Source organism: Diadema antillarum, unplaced genomic scaffold, assembly GCF_040938485.1.
Source record: "Diadema antillarum isolate AM-2024a unplaced genomic scaffold, OU_Dant_1.0 seq00001004_RagTag, whole genome shotgun sequence".
NCBI lineage: Eukaryota > Metazoa > Echinodermata > Echinoidea > Diadematoida > Diadematidae > Diadema > Diadema antillarum.
Window position 1 is genome coordinate 1,159,709 of NW_027271842.1, and position 14,080 is coordinate 1,173,788.

At 36.6% G+C, this 14,080-nt stretch overlaps 1 protein-coding gene across 1 annotated transcript; it reads right to left on the reverse strand.

The window, feature by feature from the left end:
* Window positions 1-1,010: 1,010 nt before the first annotated feature.
* LOC139742554 (uncharacterized) lies at window positions 1,011-13,267 on the reverse strand. The gene is made up of 6 exons (XM_071653086.1): window positions 13,075-13,267; window positions 9,745-10,180; window positions 8,305-8,611; window positions 5,240-5,453; window positions 3,015-3,209; window positions 1,011-1,486 (listed from the first exon to the last, which is right to left on the reverse strand). Exons 1-6 carry the CDS (start codon window positions 13,247-13,249, stop codon window positions 1,011-1,013), a joined length of 1,803 nt encoding a protein of 600 aa, XP_071509187.1. The 5' UTR covers window positions 13,250-13,267.
* Between the last annotated feature and the right edge of the window lie 813 nt (window positions 13,268-14,080).

Consider the following 14,080-nt stretch of genomic DNA (forward strand, 5'->3'; position numbering starts at 1 on the left):
TCCGGCACCACTTCGTGGCGGAGGTATAAAATGTCTTAAACCTTTCTATACATCTATTCAACTAATTGTTCCAATTGAATGGGAATTGAATCACTTCCAAACTGTGAAAGTTATGATATAGCCTCCTGTAAACTTATAGTAAAAACCTTAATATTGGGTTGCCATAGCAATGTATGAATCAACAATTATATTCCACCCCTGCTGTGTTCTCTGCCTACCTTCTCTATAACTTTTGTATCAAGTTTTATAAAAATTGGATCTTCCTACTTGGAGAAATAGGCAAAAACATATTTTTTAGACAAAGTTCATTGACCTTTGACCTTTGGCAAATTCAATCCAAATTTTTTGAAATCATTTCCCTTGTTCTCAATATTCTTCCTGCCAAGTTTTATGCAGATCGGATATTCATGACTGGAGATATAGCCAGAAAACCTATTTTTCACATAAAGTTCATTGACCTTCGACCCTGGGCGAATTTGGCCCAAAATCTAATTAGTTCATCTACTCATCTTGGGGTACCCCTGGGGTAAGTATGATGTAAATCCATCCAGGGGATCTTTAGATATCGCGGTAACAAGATATTCGGATGGACGGACGGACGGACAACTCGAAAACATAATGCCTCCGGCATCCTACGGGGGCGGAGCCATAAAAAATTATCCCTGTTTAGGGTATCAAATTCACAAAATCTTAATCCTCGTTTAGGGTACTTTTTCGAGGGTCAAGTGCGAGGATGCTGTACTTAAATGGAAGATACCCCCTCCCTCGGGAATATTTGATACAGTTTTTAGGACTAAGCTACAAAGAAAATCATTAAATCTTTTTTACCTGGCTGGATAGAACATCTACATTGTTTCCATTATAGAGATGGTGACACCTAGATCATGAAATTTGGTTAAAAGCTTTTTGATTTTGTAAATTTTCCCATCCATGGAATGGCATTTCCTGGTTTTGCCAAGATTTCAGAGTTCCTCAAGAGCCCCACTTGAATTATATTGCATTTCAAACACTTATTGTCCACTATGAGTTTCTCCTAGAGCCACATTCATGCTTGTAGCAGGACTCAAAGAGTGAGGAGCAGCAACTCGGGATCTCTTGGTTGCATGAACTCCATGAACACGCTCCTTCCTTGTCCTTGAGTAGTCATGCTCTGCCACAGCTGCACGTTTAGAAGGGCGGCCAGATGTCCGATGTCTCCTCCCCCCCATTGCAGCTTTTCGCCGCCCTACTGCAGTTGGTTGTCCACCAATACTTGGGCCGTGTGACCTACGTGGTGCACCAATGAACTTGCGTGGAGCCAAGTTAGTTGCACCATCTTTTCCAAACATGAACATAGCTGATATGATGTTGCTATCTGTCATCTTTTGGAATGTACCGAACATTGCATTCACTGGCTCTTTGAAGGTTTCTGGGTCATGTTGCAGCTTGCTCTTTAGCGTATCAAACATCATGGCCAGATTTGCACATTCTTGCGACGTGTCAGCACCTGGGGGTTAAAAAAAAATTAAAAATATGATAATCGGATTTTTTTAAGAAACACAATAAATCATAAAATAACTAGTTATATATAATCACTTACTTTCATAATAATTCAATTTCATTTATTTTTGAAAATGTCCATCTGTGATGCCATGATCACAATCACCAACTTTTAATAAACCCCCCAAAATTATCCCGTGTTTATCATCATCCAGTTTGTGCCTTATGAAGATATCAAATGAATTTGAGAGAACAAGCAAAAATAATCTACAAGCTATGGAAAGGAGAAAAATTACTGGTTCTTTATAAAACAAGATTTATACATGAACAGTTTAGCGATTTATGTACAATTGTTTTCTAGATATTTTCCAGCTGGAAATTTCAGAAGTAAAGATAAGATCTTAAGGAACAAATGCACCTAATTGAGTTTTTAAAAGATGTTCTTCAGCAACATTAATATAGGGGTATAATTTTTAGAGGTGATTTGTCTGGAAGTGGACCAATATGTTGCTTATATGAGAGGGAGAGTACGAGTATTGTCTAGGGTCATTCATCAAGAGGTAGTTAGTGTGTGCAGAATAAATAATTGAATATATCATATAACTTCCTCTTCCTCCAAGAAAAATTAAATGAATTAAGAGGAAATACAGGAATAAATGAATACATACATGAGATGCTTCCATTCAGTCCCAGTCAGTTTCCCAGAAATATACCCATACTTTAAATCTAACAATAACAAACATATTCCCCTTCAGCCCATATTGCAAATCTAGATATGAACTCTGAACTGTATGTATAACAATAATGAAATAATCATAATAAAATGACAATAATAATAATAGTAATAAAAATATACAATAATAGTACTAATAAATACCTATAACACAAATCGAATAAGCCTTTGCAATTTTCATCGGTTCTAGAGAAGAAGATGAAAATGGTAAAAGTTTACGCACGACAGACGACGGACAAAGGACGGACAAATTGCACTCGCAATAACTCCCCATCTCATTTCTTACATCTCTCCCTTACATCACATTACCTGTTATTCAAGCTCTGTCATTAATTCTTACCTTGGACATTAGCTAATTATCTTTAAAGGGATCGTACAGTTTTGGTTGAGACCTAACTTCAGGTTTCTAACATTTTTTGGTGAAATAATGAGAAACCTCTTATGAAATATGAAAGAGCATGTAATTCCATGAGGAATTCAAAGTTTATTTGATGAAAATTGGTTTTGAAATGGTTGAGATATCCAAAAAAGAGCAATTCTAATAAAGTGTGGGACCCACACTTTATTGCGATCGCTTTGTATTACTTTGTTTTTGGATGTTACAGTCATTCCAAACCCAATTTTCATCGATTAAACTTTGAATTCCTCTTAAAATGGTGTGCTCTGTACTATTACATAAGTGCTTTCTTGGTATCTCGCAAAAAGTTAAAAGCCCAATTCTCATCTCCACCAATACTGTACCATCCCTTTAAATATTTGACAATTTACTATTTAATTGATAGCAACAAAAAATAAAAATAACCATGTGTGGAGATTACACGTAGTTCTTCCAGCGGATCATTCCAGCATTCTGTGGGCTGGCCAGTGGTTTCCTCAAGGAAGGGGTCTATCTCTTGTCTTTCTCCACTGTTCACATCAGAGGCCGTACCATCACCTGGACTGTCCTGTTGGCCTTGGAGTGGTGCAAGCCAATCAGCTGGGAAGGCAGTAGCATTGACTTTAAAGATACAAATAAATGGTTCTTGTTATATTTCACTGGCAGATATACCCGTGTGTGCAGATTTGCCTTATCGCATTTACTGGAGAACGCACAGTGATGAGTGTGATAGAAATGAGGTATCACAGAAATGTTATCATGAGAGATCTGCCAAGGAATAATTTGAAGCTTGTCTCATTATATTTTCACAGGAGTATACATGCAGTTATTTGCATGTAATTTTTTGTTTGTCCACATGTGCAGAAAACTGTAATTAAAGTCATGCGGGTGTTAAATTTTAGTGATGTTTATTGTGATTAGTGTTTTCTTTTTGTTTTGTATATTTGTTATTGGTTGTCTCAAGCATTGAATCACATGATAACACAAGAATCTTTGCAAACATTTCAGAAATAAAACAATAAATAAATGATTTTTTTCATGAGCTACATCTTTTGAATCTGTAATTATGTTTATTGCTAAGGCAAGACATGTAGAATATGCAGAATCAGCGATATAGGAAGGTTAGGGTCAGCAGGGATGTGTCGAAATTGTTTTTGTGATGAGTAAGTTGTTTGGTGGAGTCATGGGCTTTCAAATGGATGTATTGTGATAGGGGTAAATGTGTGGTGATTTTTGTATGTATGGGTTGGAAAGTTGTTTGGAGGAGGGGGGGGCATTGTAAAACAATAAAGCAGTTCTGAAGATGTCATGTTTTTATTACCATTATTATCATCATCACCCTCAACTTTTTTTTTTTTTTTCCTTTTCTTATTTTAGTCATTGACACAGACTGGTCATTATCATCATCACTTCATCTTGGGATTTTACAGTTTTGGATTTATGATGCCATAGCTAATGATCTTTGATATATATTATTTATGAACTGTTATATATGCTTCCTTTCCTTTCTTATTCTTTTTCTTTCTTTCTTTCTTCTCTCTACCGCTGATCCTCCCTTTATATATATATTTTTTTTTCTTCCCGGCAAGTTGATGTACAACTACAATGATTATATTTGTTAACATTATTATATTTCAGAATTTGGGAAATGACTTTGTGCAATATTGGTGGACTTAGAAAGAAATTTATATGATATGATGATATAATCACTGATATTGTTTCTGTATGTGTTGATTTGTTTGCTGTGTTGTATTTTAGTGCGAGTTGGTTTGGGTTCCAGTCTATTACGGGCTGACGGGGAGGGGGGGGGGGAGGGGGGGCTGATATTGGGACGTAACAACAGGGAAGGTTTTTGAAGTTTTTAACATCATGCCAATGGAGTCCGTTTTTATGCAACGTTTTTATACGATTGTACTTTTCAGTTTAATTTTGCATACATGTCCGGTTATTTATTTATTTGTCAAGTGCTATTCCGTGTTGTTCTTTTTTTTAATGTATATATTGTATTTGTTATGCTTTGTCATTTATATGTGAAAATCCCGCGATGAGTTTCCTGTAATGCTTTTTATTGGACGAATAAAAATGAATTGAATTGAATTGAATTGAATATATACTTATTACAACATGCAAGAGTTATAAGATAAATTTACAGATTTCCTTTGGTAAAGTTATAGTGTGAAGTATAAAGAATAAATAGTTCTGTTTTTTTTTAAATGAGCCCACGATATGTAGAACCCACTAATAGAATAATGATGTAATGATGAAAAAATGGGAAAATAATGATGGGAATGGAGTTAACTTGTTACAGCAGTATGAAAAAGTTTTGCTAAAGTCTGACCACCCATTCTGGAAAAGAAGATGAATATGTACAAGTTCATGGACGATGGAAGACAAACAACAAACAACACATTACCGATGACAGGCAAAAATGGATGGCAATAGCTTTTTAGAGCCTTATTGACTCAGGTGAGCTAAAAAAAAAATGAAATGTACTGAACCTGTTGATCACTATTCCTGACATATCTTGGGTTGTTGTATGGAAAATACACGTAGAACATGTAGCTAAATCTAATCGTCTTCAATGAGTTACAACATGTGGAAAGTGGTTACATTTCACGAGTACTACGAATTAAACATAAAGAAATACTCACTTCCAGCTGCTATGTTCAGCATGGTGGCTTGCTCCTCCGGTGTACTGGGTAGGAAGTCATCGCTCGCAACCTCGAGATGGAAGTGAATGGCAGCTTGGTGTTTACATGCATCTCCAGTTAGGCCAGTATTGCAGGAGCACACACCAAGACTCATATCCACAAGGTAGGTACTGGAGCCATCACTAGTTCTCACTTCATATGTCATTTCTCCAGTCTGAAGTGAGATTAAGAAATATATACAATCAGATACACTTGTTGCGGTTCACCATGTATAAGGACTGTTGGAATGACAGGAGAAAGATAGGAAGAAAGGTCGGATGAGAGGAGAGAAATTGAGTAAGAGTATTCTTTCTGGAGTGAGTGAAGTCCTGAAAAGGACTATGAACCAAGGAAATATAGAAGAGTTAGAAGGGACTCAATGTTTCGGACAGTTGACTGTCCGTCCTCAGGAGTGAGATAAAGCAGGAGATGCGCGGGGTTGAGTAGGCAGGATGCGGACGTGAGTGACGCCGGCGTGGCGGCGGCGGTGTATGCGGACGTGGGGGTGGGATGTGGGGGCATCACTCCAGAAAGAATACTCTTACTCAATTTCTCACCTCTCATCCGACCTTTCTTCCTATCTTTCTCCTGTCATTCCAACAGTCCTTTTAAGGACTATACATGGTGAACCGCAAACCGAGTGTATCTTATGTACTACACCATGCAAACAACTTCTTTCAAAAATCATCTATATACAATCATTGTAACATGGATTAGGTCCTTGAAAGTACAATCACGCAACTACTTTTAATAGATTGTGCCCATTATCTACGTACCCTGAAGTGAGTTCACCAACTAATCAAGCTGAAATCATTTATAATGAAAAGATTTACACCTCTCACAACAACCTTGGAGCTAAAAAGTCAAGTTTCATGAAAATAAATACTGAGAGAAATCCAGGACAATGCATTAAGGTACACCATGGCTCCTTGCTCACTGGTTTTGAATCTATATTAAAACTAGTCTGACTGAAACAGGGTACACCTGATTCATGTATCATATTATGCAACTTGAGCAACTGCCCCATTTCAAATGAATATCGATCACAGTAAACCTTGCCATATTCAAACTCGCACAAGTCGAATAATCACGAAGGTCTTATCAAGTGCTCTTCATTTCACATTCTTTTATTTTTAACTTTTTACCCCTCACAGATATATGTTGAAGTTTATAAGTCGAAGCTATAATTCTTTAGTCCCAACTCCCAACAGATTGAATTTAGGCATGCAAGGTTGACTGTATTTCAAAAACTTTACAACATATCCCAAACTCAAAGATCATCAAATTTGGTTTTGGAGTTTATTTTTGTGAGTTGTTAATTTTGAATTGTCACTTTCGAGATTTGACCAGTTTTTTAGTTCCTATAGGGACGATAATGAGTAATGAGAGCAAACCCCAAAAATGAAATTCCTAAGGAAATCACTCCAACCAAATTTGGAGAATTTAGTGTTATTATAGTGACAAGACGATGTTCTATCCGCAAAATGAAAAATATACACAATGATCAGCATTGTCCTAAAAATCAATTATCAATATTGATTCATTAATCATGCCCCAAACCTCTGAATTAGGCAGTTCTTGAAAATGACAGTCTTAATCAAATCAGTCATAACATCAAATGTTCTCAAACGAAAATGATGATTATGTGTTATTTTACTATGAAAACAGAGGTTCTTTCTACAGAGGTAAAAATTAATAACTGAAAGTTAAGGCAAGGTCCTGAAAATCCACTGATCCTTTTTTATTGGGCCACCCTTTACATATATATATATGTATATGTGACCCGCTACAACAAAAGGATCCTAAAGTCGCTGACGGGCGAGCCCAGCATGGCCCAGAAAAATGCTATTTTCAGGCCTTTCCATTGATCATTTAGCTTCGAAATTTCGGCAGATGATAGAAGATACATTAGACTACAACATTATGTTAAAAACAGAAATCTGAACGTTTTGACAAATTTTAGTGATCTGACTTCAAACTCGATTTTCTCAGCTCACCCGTCTGCGACTCTAGGATCCTTTTGTTGTAGCGGGTCACATATATATAAACAAAAAAATTAAGTCCCCCCTTTTAAAAAGGAGCATAACTTTTTAAAGGAGGGGTGTCCAGTAACAAAATTTGGCAGGACCATTTTTCAACTATCTAGCTACCTTGTGTATGAAAATCAATATGTTCCAATATGCTATGTCTGAGTGCACACTTATAAAAGGGAAAAATGTCACTTTTCAAAAGTCACAAGGGTCTTTTTGTAAGCTCTTCTACAAAGAATTTCATGAATTTTGTTTCTTGTGTACATTGAAAGAGAGTTTTTGATGTAATGCCAATCTTTAGACCCCCATCCACATATCCCAGCAGTTTTTATGGTTGAACAAGCATAAATTTAAGGTGTAAATTACTTTGTTTCGACTCCCCTTTTCTGGCTAAGATCAATATGTATGAAAACGCTGCAAATTGCAAATTTCCTTCAAAAATGATTTTTTTTAAAAATGACCGTTAAAAATATCCAGATCCATGGGATAGTGTCTGATCATTGAAAACATAACAAAAATAGCACTTGAAACATGCATTTGAAACTGAATTTGCCAATTTTCTGTTAAATTTCTCCCTAAAACAGAACGCTTGTGACTTTTGAAAAGTGACATTTGCCCCTTTGATGTGTGCTCACTCATGCATAACTCAATGGATTTTTACACACAAGCGAGCCCATTAGTTGAAGAACATTACTGCCAAATTGCATTGCTGGAAACGCCCCTTTCAAAAAGTTGTGTTACTTTGAATAAAGGGGGACTTACTTTTTTGTTGTGTTTAAAATATATATACATACAGTAGATACATTCATATATATATATACACAGTAGATACATTCAATTTTTATTAAGTTTTCCGGATCAGCTATTATTTTCATTCGGCTGACTGAAAATAGATTTTATCATTAAACTTGAATCAATGAACCACTCAAAGGGCAGGTGAAGAATCAATGCTACTGCTATGCTATGGTGGCAAAATTTAATAGCTTTAAAATATACCTTCGAGATATCTTCCTTTTGGCAGCTTGTAGGCCTCATTCGAGGAGAGGTCATGTGTTTTTGGTTTGCAACAGCAATAAGCCTTCTCTGGTAGTGTGGTTCAAGGCGAGACAAGATGAAGTGCACTAGTTGAGGGATGTTGAAGGCTTTTGTACTGTGGAGAATGTTGTCTTTCAGCACCCTCATCGCAGCTTCGACATAATTATTGGTGTTGTTTCCATGGACAAGAAGTGATGATCTCAATGACAGTCCCCACAGGGGTCGCCTCTCATACAGTGCATTCAGGTAGTCAAGGTACTTAGGAAATCTACAGACAATGAAATTAGAAGTTGAAGGAGAAAACTTACAAAAAATTTACAGATGCATGTGTCTGTATATTTCTCAACGTTCCATTACTGGAATTTCATTCACTTTTCCTCAATTTTCAAGGCGTATGTGGTGTGTTTCACACTGCGTGGTTGGTAGCAATGGGTTCACAATTAATCAGTATCCCACATACTGATTGAGGTAAAGGCTATTACAGATTTTGTTGGAGTTAGCAGGAGACCTAGCAGGCAGTAGCTGTCTCCATGTTCACATTAGATCTAACAGGGTGTGGTTACAATTAATACATATGTGTGTATGTTACGCAGTACATATTGGCATACCAGTACAGATGCATGCACTAGCTGAACGTAGTACAGAATAACGAAGGCAGTGTACGGGTTAACACACAAGCTAGATGTGCTATAGCAATAAGAATGAAATAGGCAAGTGGCGCTAATTCACAAAAGTATGTTAAAGTCGGATCATCTGAAAAGTGCTAGAATTTGTGACTGCTAAATCGCATGTTTCCACATAAAAATACATAGTTTCGTCAAGTTAGTCAATGTTCATCATGATTACATGCATGCATTGTAACAGCTGCAAACAATATAAAGAGTAAGAAGACCTTTGAAGATAAATTGGTACTGCCATGCCAATTTCAAGTACTTTGATTTGCAACAGTTTGCGTTTGCACAGCTTTGGTTGCAAATTTCACTTCATGCATGAATTTAGTCAATCTGACGTGGTTCTAGCTAACACACGATGGACCTCAGTCTTTATAGTCAGTTTTTATTGCATCGTAGTAAACATTCAACCTGAATTTGTATGAAATCTAATTGAGAGGGTCACTACATTAATTTGCTGAAATTATATGAAAACAGACCTGTGACATTTGACCTGTTTACTCAAAACAATCCTAAATCCAATCAATTCATCATTTCATGCATGATTGATGGCATGTTATGCACCCTAGCTGGTTTCATTCACATATCATCCAAGCATTTCCGCCTTTTTAAAATCTTAAAATTACCAATCTGGCCTGCTCTTCTCTAACTATATTGACTACTCTGTTTATTCTGATCTTTCCATGGATTATTTTAAGCATAGAGCCTACAGTATATCAAACAGGCATACCTTAATGTGAGAGGGTCTTCAGCAACATTTGAGAACACTGTGGCAGCTTCTCCAGGGGTTGATGCATACATGATGCGCTTGATGTTCTGGAAGAGGGGTTGCCTGGCAGATTTAGGAATTCCATGTTTACTGTCCCACAGCCAGCGCCATGCAGCCAGGAGCACATGAAATGTGCACAGTAGCAGGTTGGAGGAGGGGTAGACATTCCCAAGTGCCATCCGCTCTGCTGTGCTGTCAGCGCTCATGAAGACGATTGGCCCGGCTGCTCCTCGGCCGTTGAAGCAATCAGGCGGCATCACCTCAGAGAGAAGCTGCAACCCCTTCTCTATCACACTCTGCTGCTCAGATGATATAATCATAACGCCCAAAGGTAGACCACCGGCACTGTTGTGTGTCAGGAGTGTAAATACTCGACTACCGTGTCGATCAACATTACCTGCAAAATGAGTTTTGTAATAATTAAACCATCTGTAGGTAGTTTCCAAAGTATGGTTTGGTAATCCATAAAAAATAATAAAATTTATCCTTAACTGGTTTTGTTTATAGAGCTTTATGAGCTCTAAAAGCCCTGTGAATTGTTTCTCCAAAACCATCTTTTTTGGGGATTGCTTACAAAAAAATGTAATATATCGGGATGCCTGCCCCCAAGATTTTACCCAAGGAATGTGTTCAGAGCTCCCTCTAGTGGTTGCTCAATAAAGGCTTAATATTTTTCATTAACAGTAATCTTAAATGTGTTGATTTTATTTTCTGTTGTCTTAAGTAAGAATGCTCCACTTTTCACATGATTGATAAAAATTAACTTCTTCAATAACACCAAAACTATACTGGGGCTATGTCATTAAATGGTGATTGTAATAATTGAAAGCATCCGATCTTGCAAGAGGTATCAATTTTTCACAAGCATAAGACACACTTTTGACTGGTAATTAAGATTTTATTGTAACATAAAGATTTGTTTGTATGTGATGTGCTGATCAACCATATCCAAAAAAGTGGCATTTGCAGTGAATGCTTAATTCACAGTGATGCACATTTATATATACACTCAGCAAAAAAAGTAAGTTCCCCCCTAACATTTTTTGATATATCTCAAAAAGTATTTTACGGATGTTCATAATTCGAACGGGAATGGATAGGGAATTTCATTACTCATAACATGAATGGCATATCATTGCCACCAGATATCATTATTGGTGTAAAAAATCGCATTTTATGTCAAAATGCATGGGAAAAAAAGTTGCACTTTAGGCCATAGAGAGCATATTGTATACATTTCCTATGTAAGTTATCAAATGATCTTTTTAAATTGTGTAATTCTCAGGAATTTCTTCAGGTACAATGTGCTTCCCTATTAAACAGATGTTATGTATACTTTTTGAACAATAGGCCTTCTCAATATGAAAATATTGGTAGAAGCCATGTGAAATGTAATTCCAATTCAGGTTGATCACATTAATGTGCCTGTGGGCATTTTGCATCATGCCCTCAAGTTGTAGATCAGTTTGCTGAGGGAAATGGCATCGAACGTATGGAGTGGCCTGCAAGATCCCCTGACTATAATCCAGTAGAGAATCTTTGGGATATCATTAAGTGCAAAGCGAGCAAAAAGTTGAAAGATGACACTTCACTGCAAGAATTTCAGCGCATCTTGCAGAGAGCATGGACCAACATTGAGCAGCGCCAAGTACAAACTTTAGTTAACAGCTTGAGGAGGAGATGGCGGCTGGTCATTGCGGGTGGTGGACATATCAATTATCAAATACTTTACTATATGCTCATGAAAAGAAAGAGATAGAGAAATATGCAATAACCCATGCTTAAATGTTCAGAATCATGAGTGATTGTTTGATTATTTGTGTAAAAGTCATTGCAAATCACTAAAGTGCAACATTTGTTTCCATGCATTTTGACATAAAATGCATTTTTTCACACCAATAATGATATCTGGTGGCAATGATTTGCCACTCATGTTATGAGTAATAAAATTCTTTATCCATTTCCGTTTGAATTATGAAAATCGGTTGAATACTTTTTGAGATATATCCACAAATGCTAGGGGGGAACTTACTTTTTTTGCTGAGTGTATATGCATGCAATCACATACACTAGCTGGCAATGAAGCCCAAAATACTACCCGTGTTGTGTTTACATATCACATGATATAGACTCTTTCCTACCAAGTCCTCTTTGATGGCCCATTGACATCTTCAACATCCACAAAACACATACAAAGTATATAATATATAATCAAAGTGGATGCATATGAATAGAGACTTCTATGCCATTACAATCGACTGGTGCTTGCTACACAATGTGATAGTAGTGTGACATTAGAGCACGATCACAGGATGTATCTTTCTACTATACTTCTGTAGTATATTAACCCTAACTAGGCCGGGCTATTTAAGTAGTTGATAGAGCCGGGGGGGGGGGGGGGGGGGCTCCCAGGCCCCCCTCCAGATCTCGGCCGTCTACCGCGCGATCGTAACGAAAATTGGCACACACATTGCCTATGATGTAATCTAAAATACCATGAAGTTAATTTTTCAAAAAAATATCATTTATGCTAAATTATGCTAATTTATGCATAATGATGCATGAAATCAGACTATTTGGTATAAATCACAAAATAAAGCTCAAAACAGGCATATTTTTTGTGTAAAATATTCTTTTTCGTGTTCTTAGCAAAAGTAATAAAAAAATTGTGATATCACAAAGAATTCTTAAGTATCTTTACTGTTTTTTAATTTCTAATGTATTTCTCTGTTTTTTTCATTGTTTTTTCAATGAAATTTGTCAGTGACATCGCTCCGAACAAGAAAATATATTATTCATTGATTTTAATCAATAAAACACCCAAATAATCATGCTTTTAATGAAATTTGCCTGTAAGCACAGTTTGCATTGAAATTGTACACGAATTCACGTTTTGAGCAATTTTTGGTCTGACGTGCATGTACATATTTGTAACTTCGGAACCCCGCGTGCCCTGCGCTTTGCAAATTTGGTGTCAAAAGATGCGGAAGACTCGAAAGAAAAAAGTCATGAAACGTAGCGGCGATAGCTTTTTTGCGATTGCGAAACATCGCGTGGAACGTCGAGGCCCCCGCCCCCCCCCCCCCCCCCCCCCCCCCCCGGCCTTCGTTAGGGTTAAAATAAAATAAACTTTGAACAAAATCATCTTCTGTTACAAGGTGTCTAGAGTCATGAATATGAATGCCTCCTAAAAAGTTATATATCTTCCAAGTATTCTATACTGTGCCTTTTCCATTTACTTCGTAATTTGTAAAGCATATCATTATACAAATTTCAGTAGGCCTGCAGTACCTGTGGAATCTACGAACACCATCTCTCCACTCTGCCTTGTCGTATGCACCCTTCTCATCATTGGTGTGCAAATGGCTATGATGATGTGGTCATCCTCTTTGGCCATGGCTGCACACTTCATTCCCACCTCAGTGTTGTATGGGGCGATGACTCTATCTTCAATGGCGTCAATCATCCCTTGTACATCCCCTGCTTTATAATTTTGCTTAAAGATATGGTGGTACAGTCCTGCAGTGTAGAAATAATCACAATTTTCAAACTCTATATATCATCAATTATTCCAATTTCACAGGTAACCAATAAGGGAAGATCATCATGAAGCATTTCAATATAACTTGTGTGCCAGACAGTTTCCTAAGACCTATCAACTTCACTACAAGTGTAATAAAAACCTTTACACTAAAAGTGATTTGATTTACTTGAGTTCATTCAATTTCTAAAACAAGTATGAACTGATTGATTCTTTTCTCCTCTTAATCTTATTGCCATAAGGTTTATTGGTATATAGTTGCTCTCGTTTGTTTCTTCTACCCTGGCAGGTGTGTATTTCGTATTGTATTTCGTATTTCAACTTAAGCTGCATGATATAAATAAACTTCAAATAACTTCCTTGATGCAACGTTTTCACACAGATACACTCTCTCCTTATATCATGAACATGTTCACATTAAATTCAAATATACACACTCATAACACACGGAGCTGCAATAAAGTTCATCAATGGAATTGTTCTAGTACGAAATTAAAACAAACTCTTCGTCATACAGGACCAGTTTTTTTTGGAATGCAATAAACCCAGATAATTATAATAAGCAACATAATAATTTATCTAAGAAGCAGTATAAAAGACATCTTTTGTCTTTTTATTGAAATTACATTGATGTATTTAACAATCCGTTTTATGTTTATTTCGTGTGTTTTTTTTGTTTGTTTGATGTTCTTTTGTGTATCTTCTGTATAAAACTGATCTATGATTTCTGAAATAACTTAGATTCCAATTCAATTC

Bases quoted from the DNA above. Each gene is read 5' to 3' on its own strand.
- LOC139742554 (XM_071653086.1), bottom strand. From the start codon at position 13,249: ATGATTGACGCCATTGAAGATAGAGTCATCGCCCCATACAACACTGAG. The intron at 8,612-9,744 runs GTATGCCTGTTT...CATTGTCTGTAG, and splicing joins GAAGACCCTCTCACATTAAG to ATTTCCTAAGTACCTTGACT. The intron at 1,487-3,014 runs GTTATTTTTATT...TTTAACCCCCAG, and splicing joins ACGTGTAATCTCCACACATG to GTGCTGACACGTCGCAAGAA.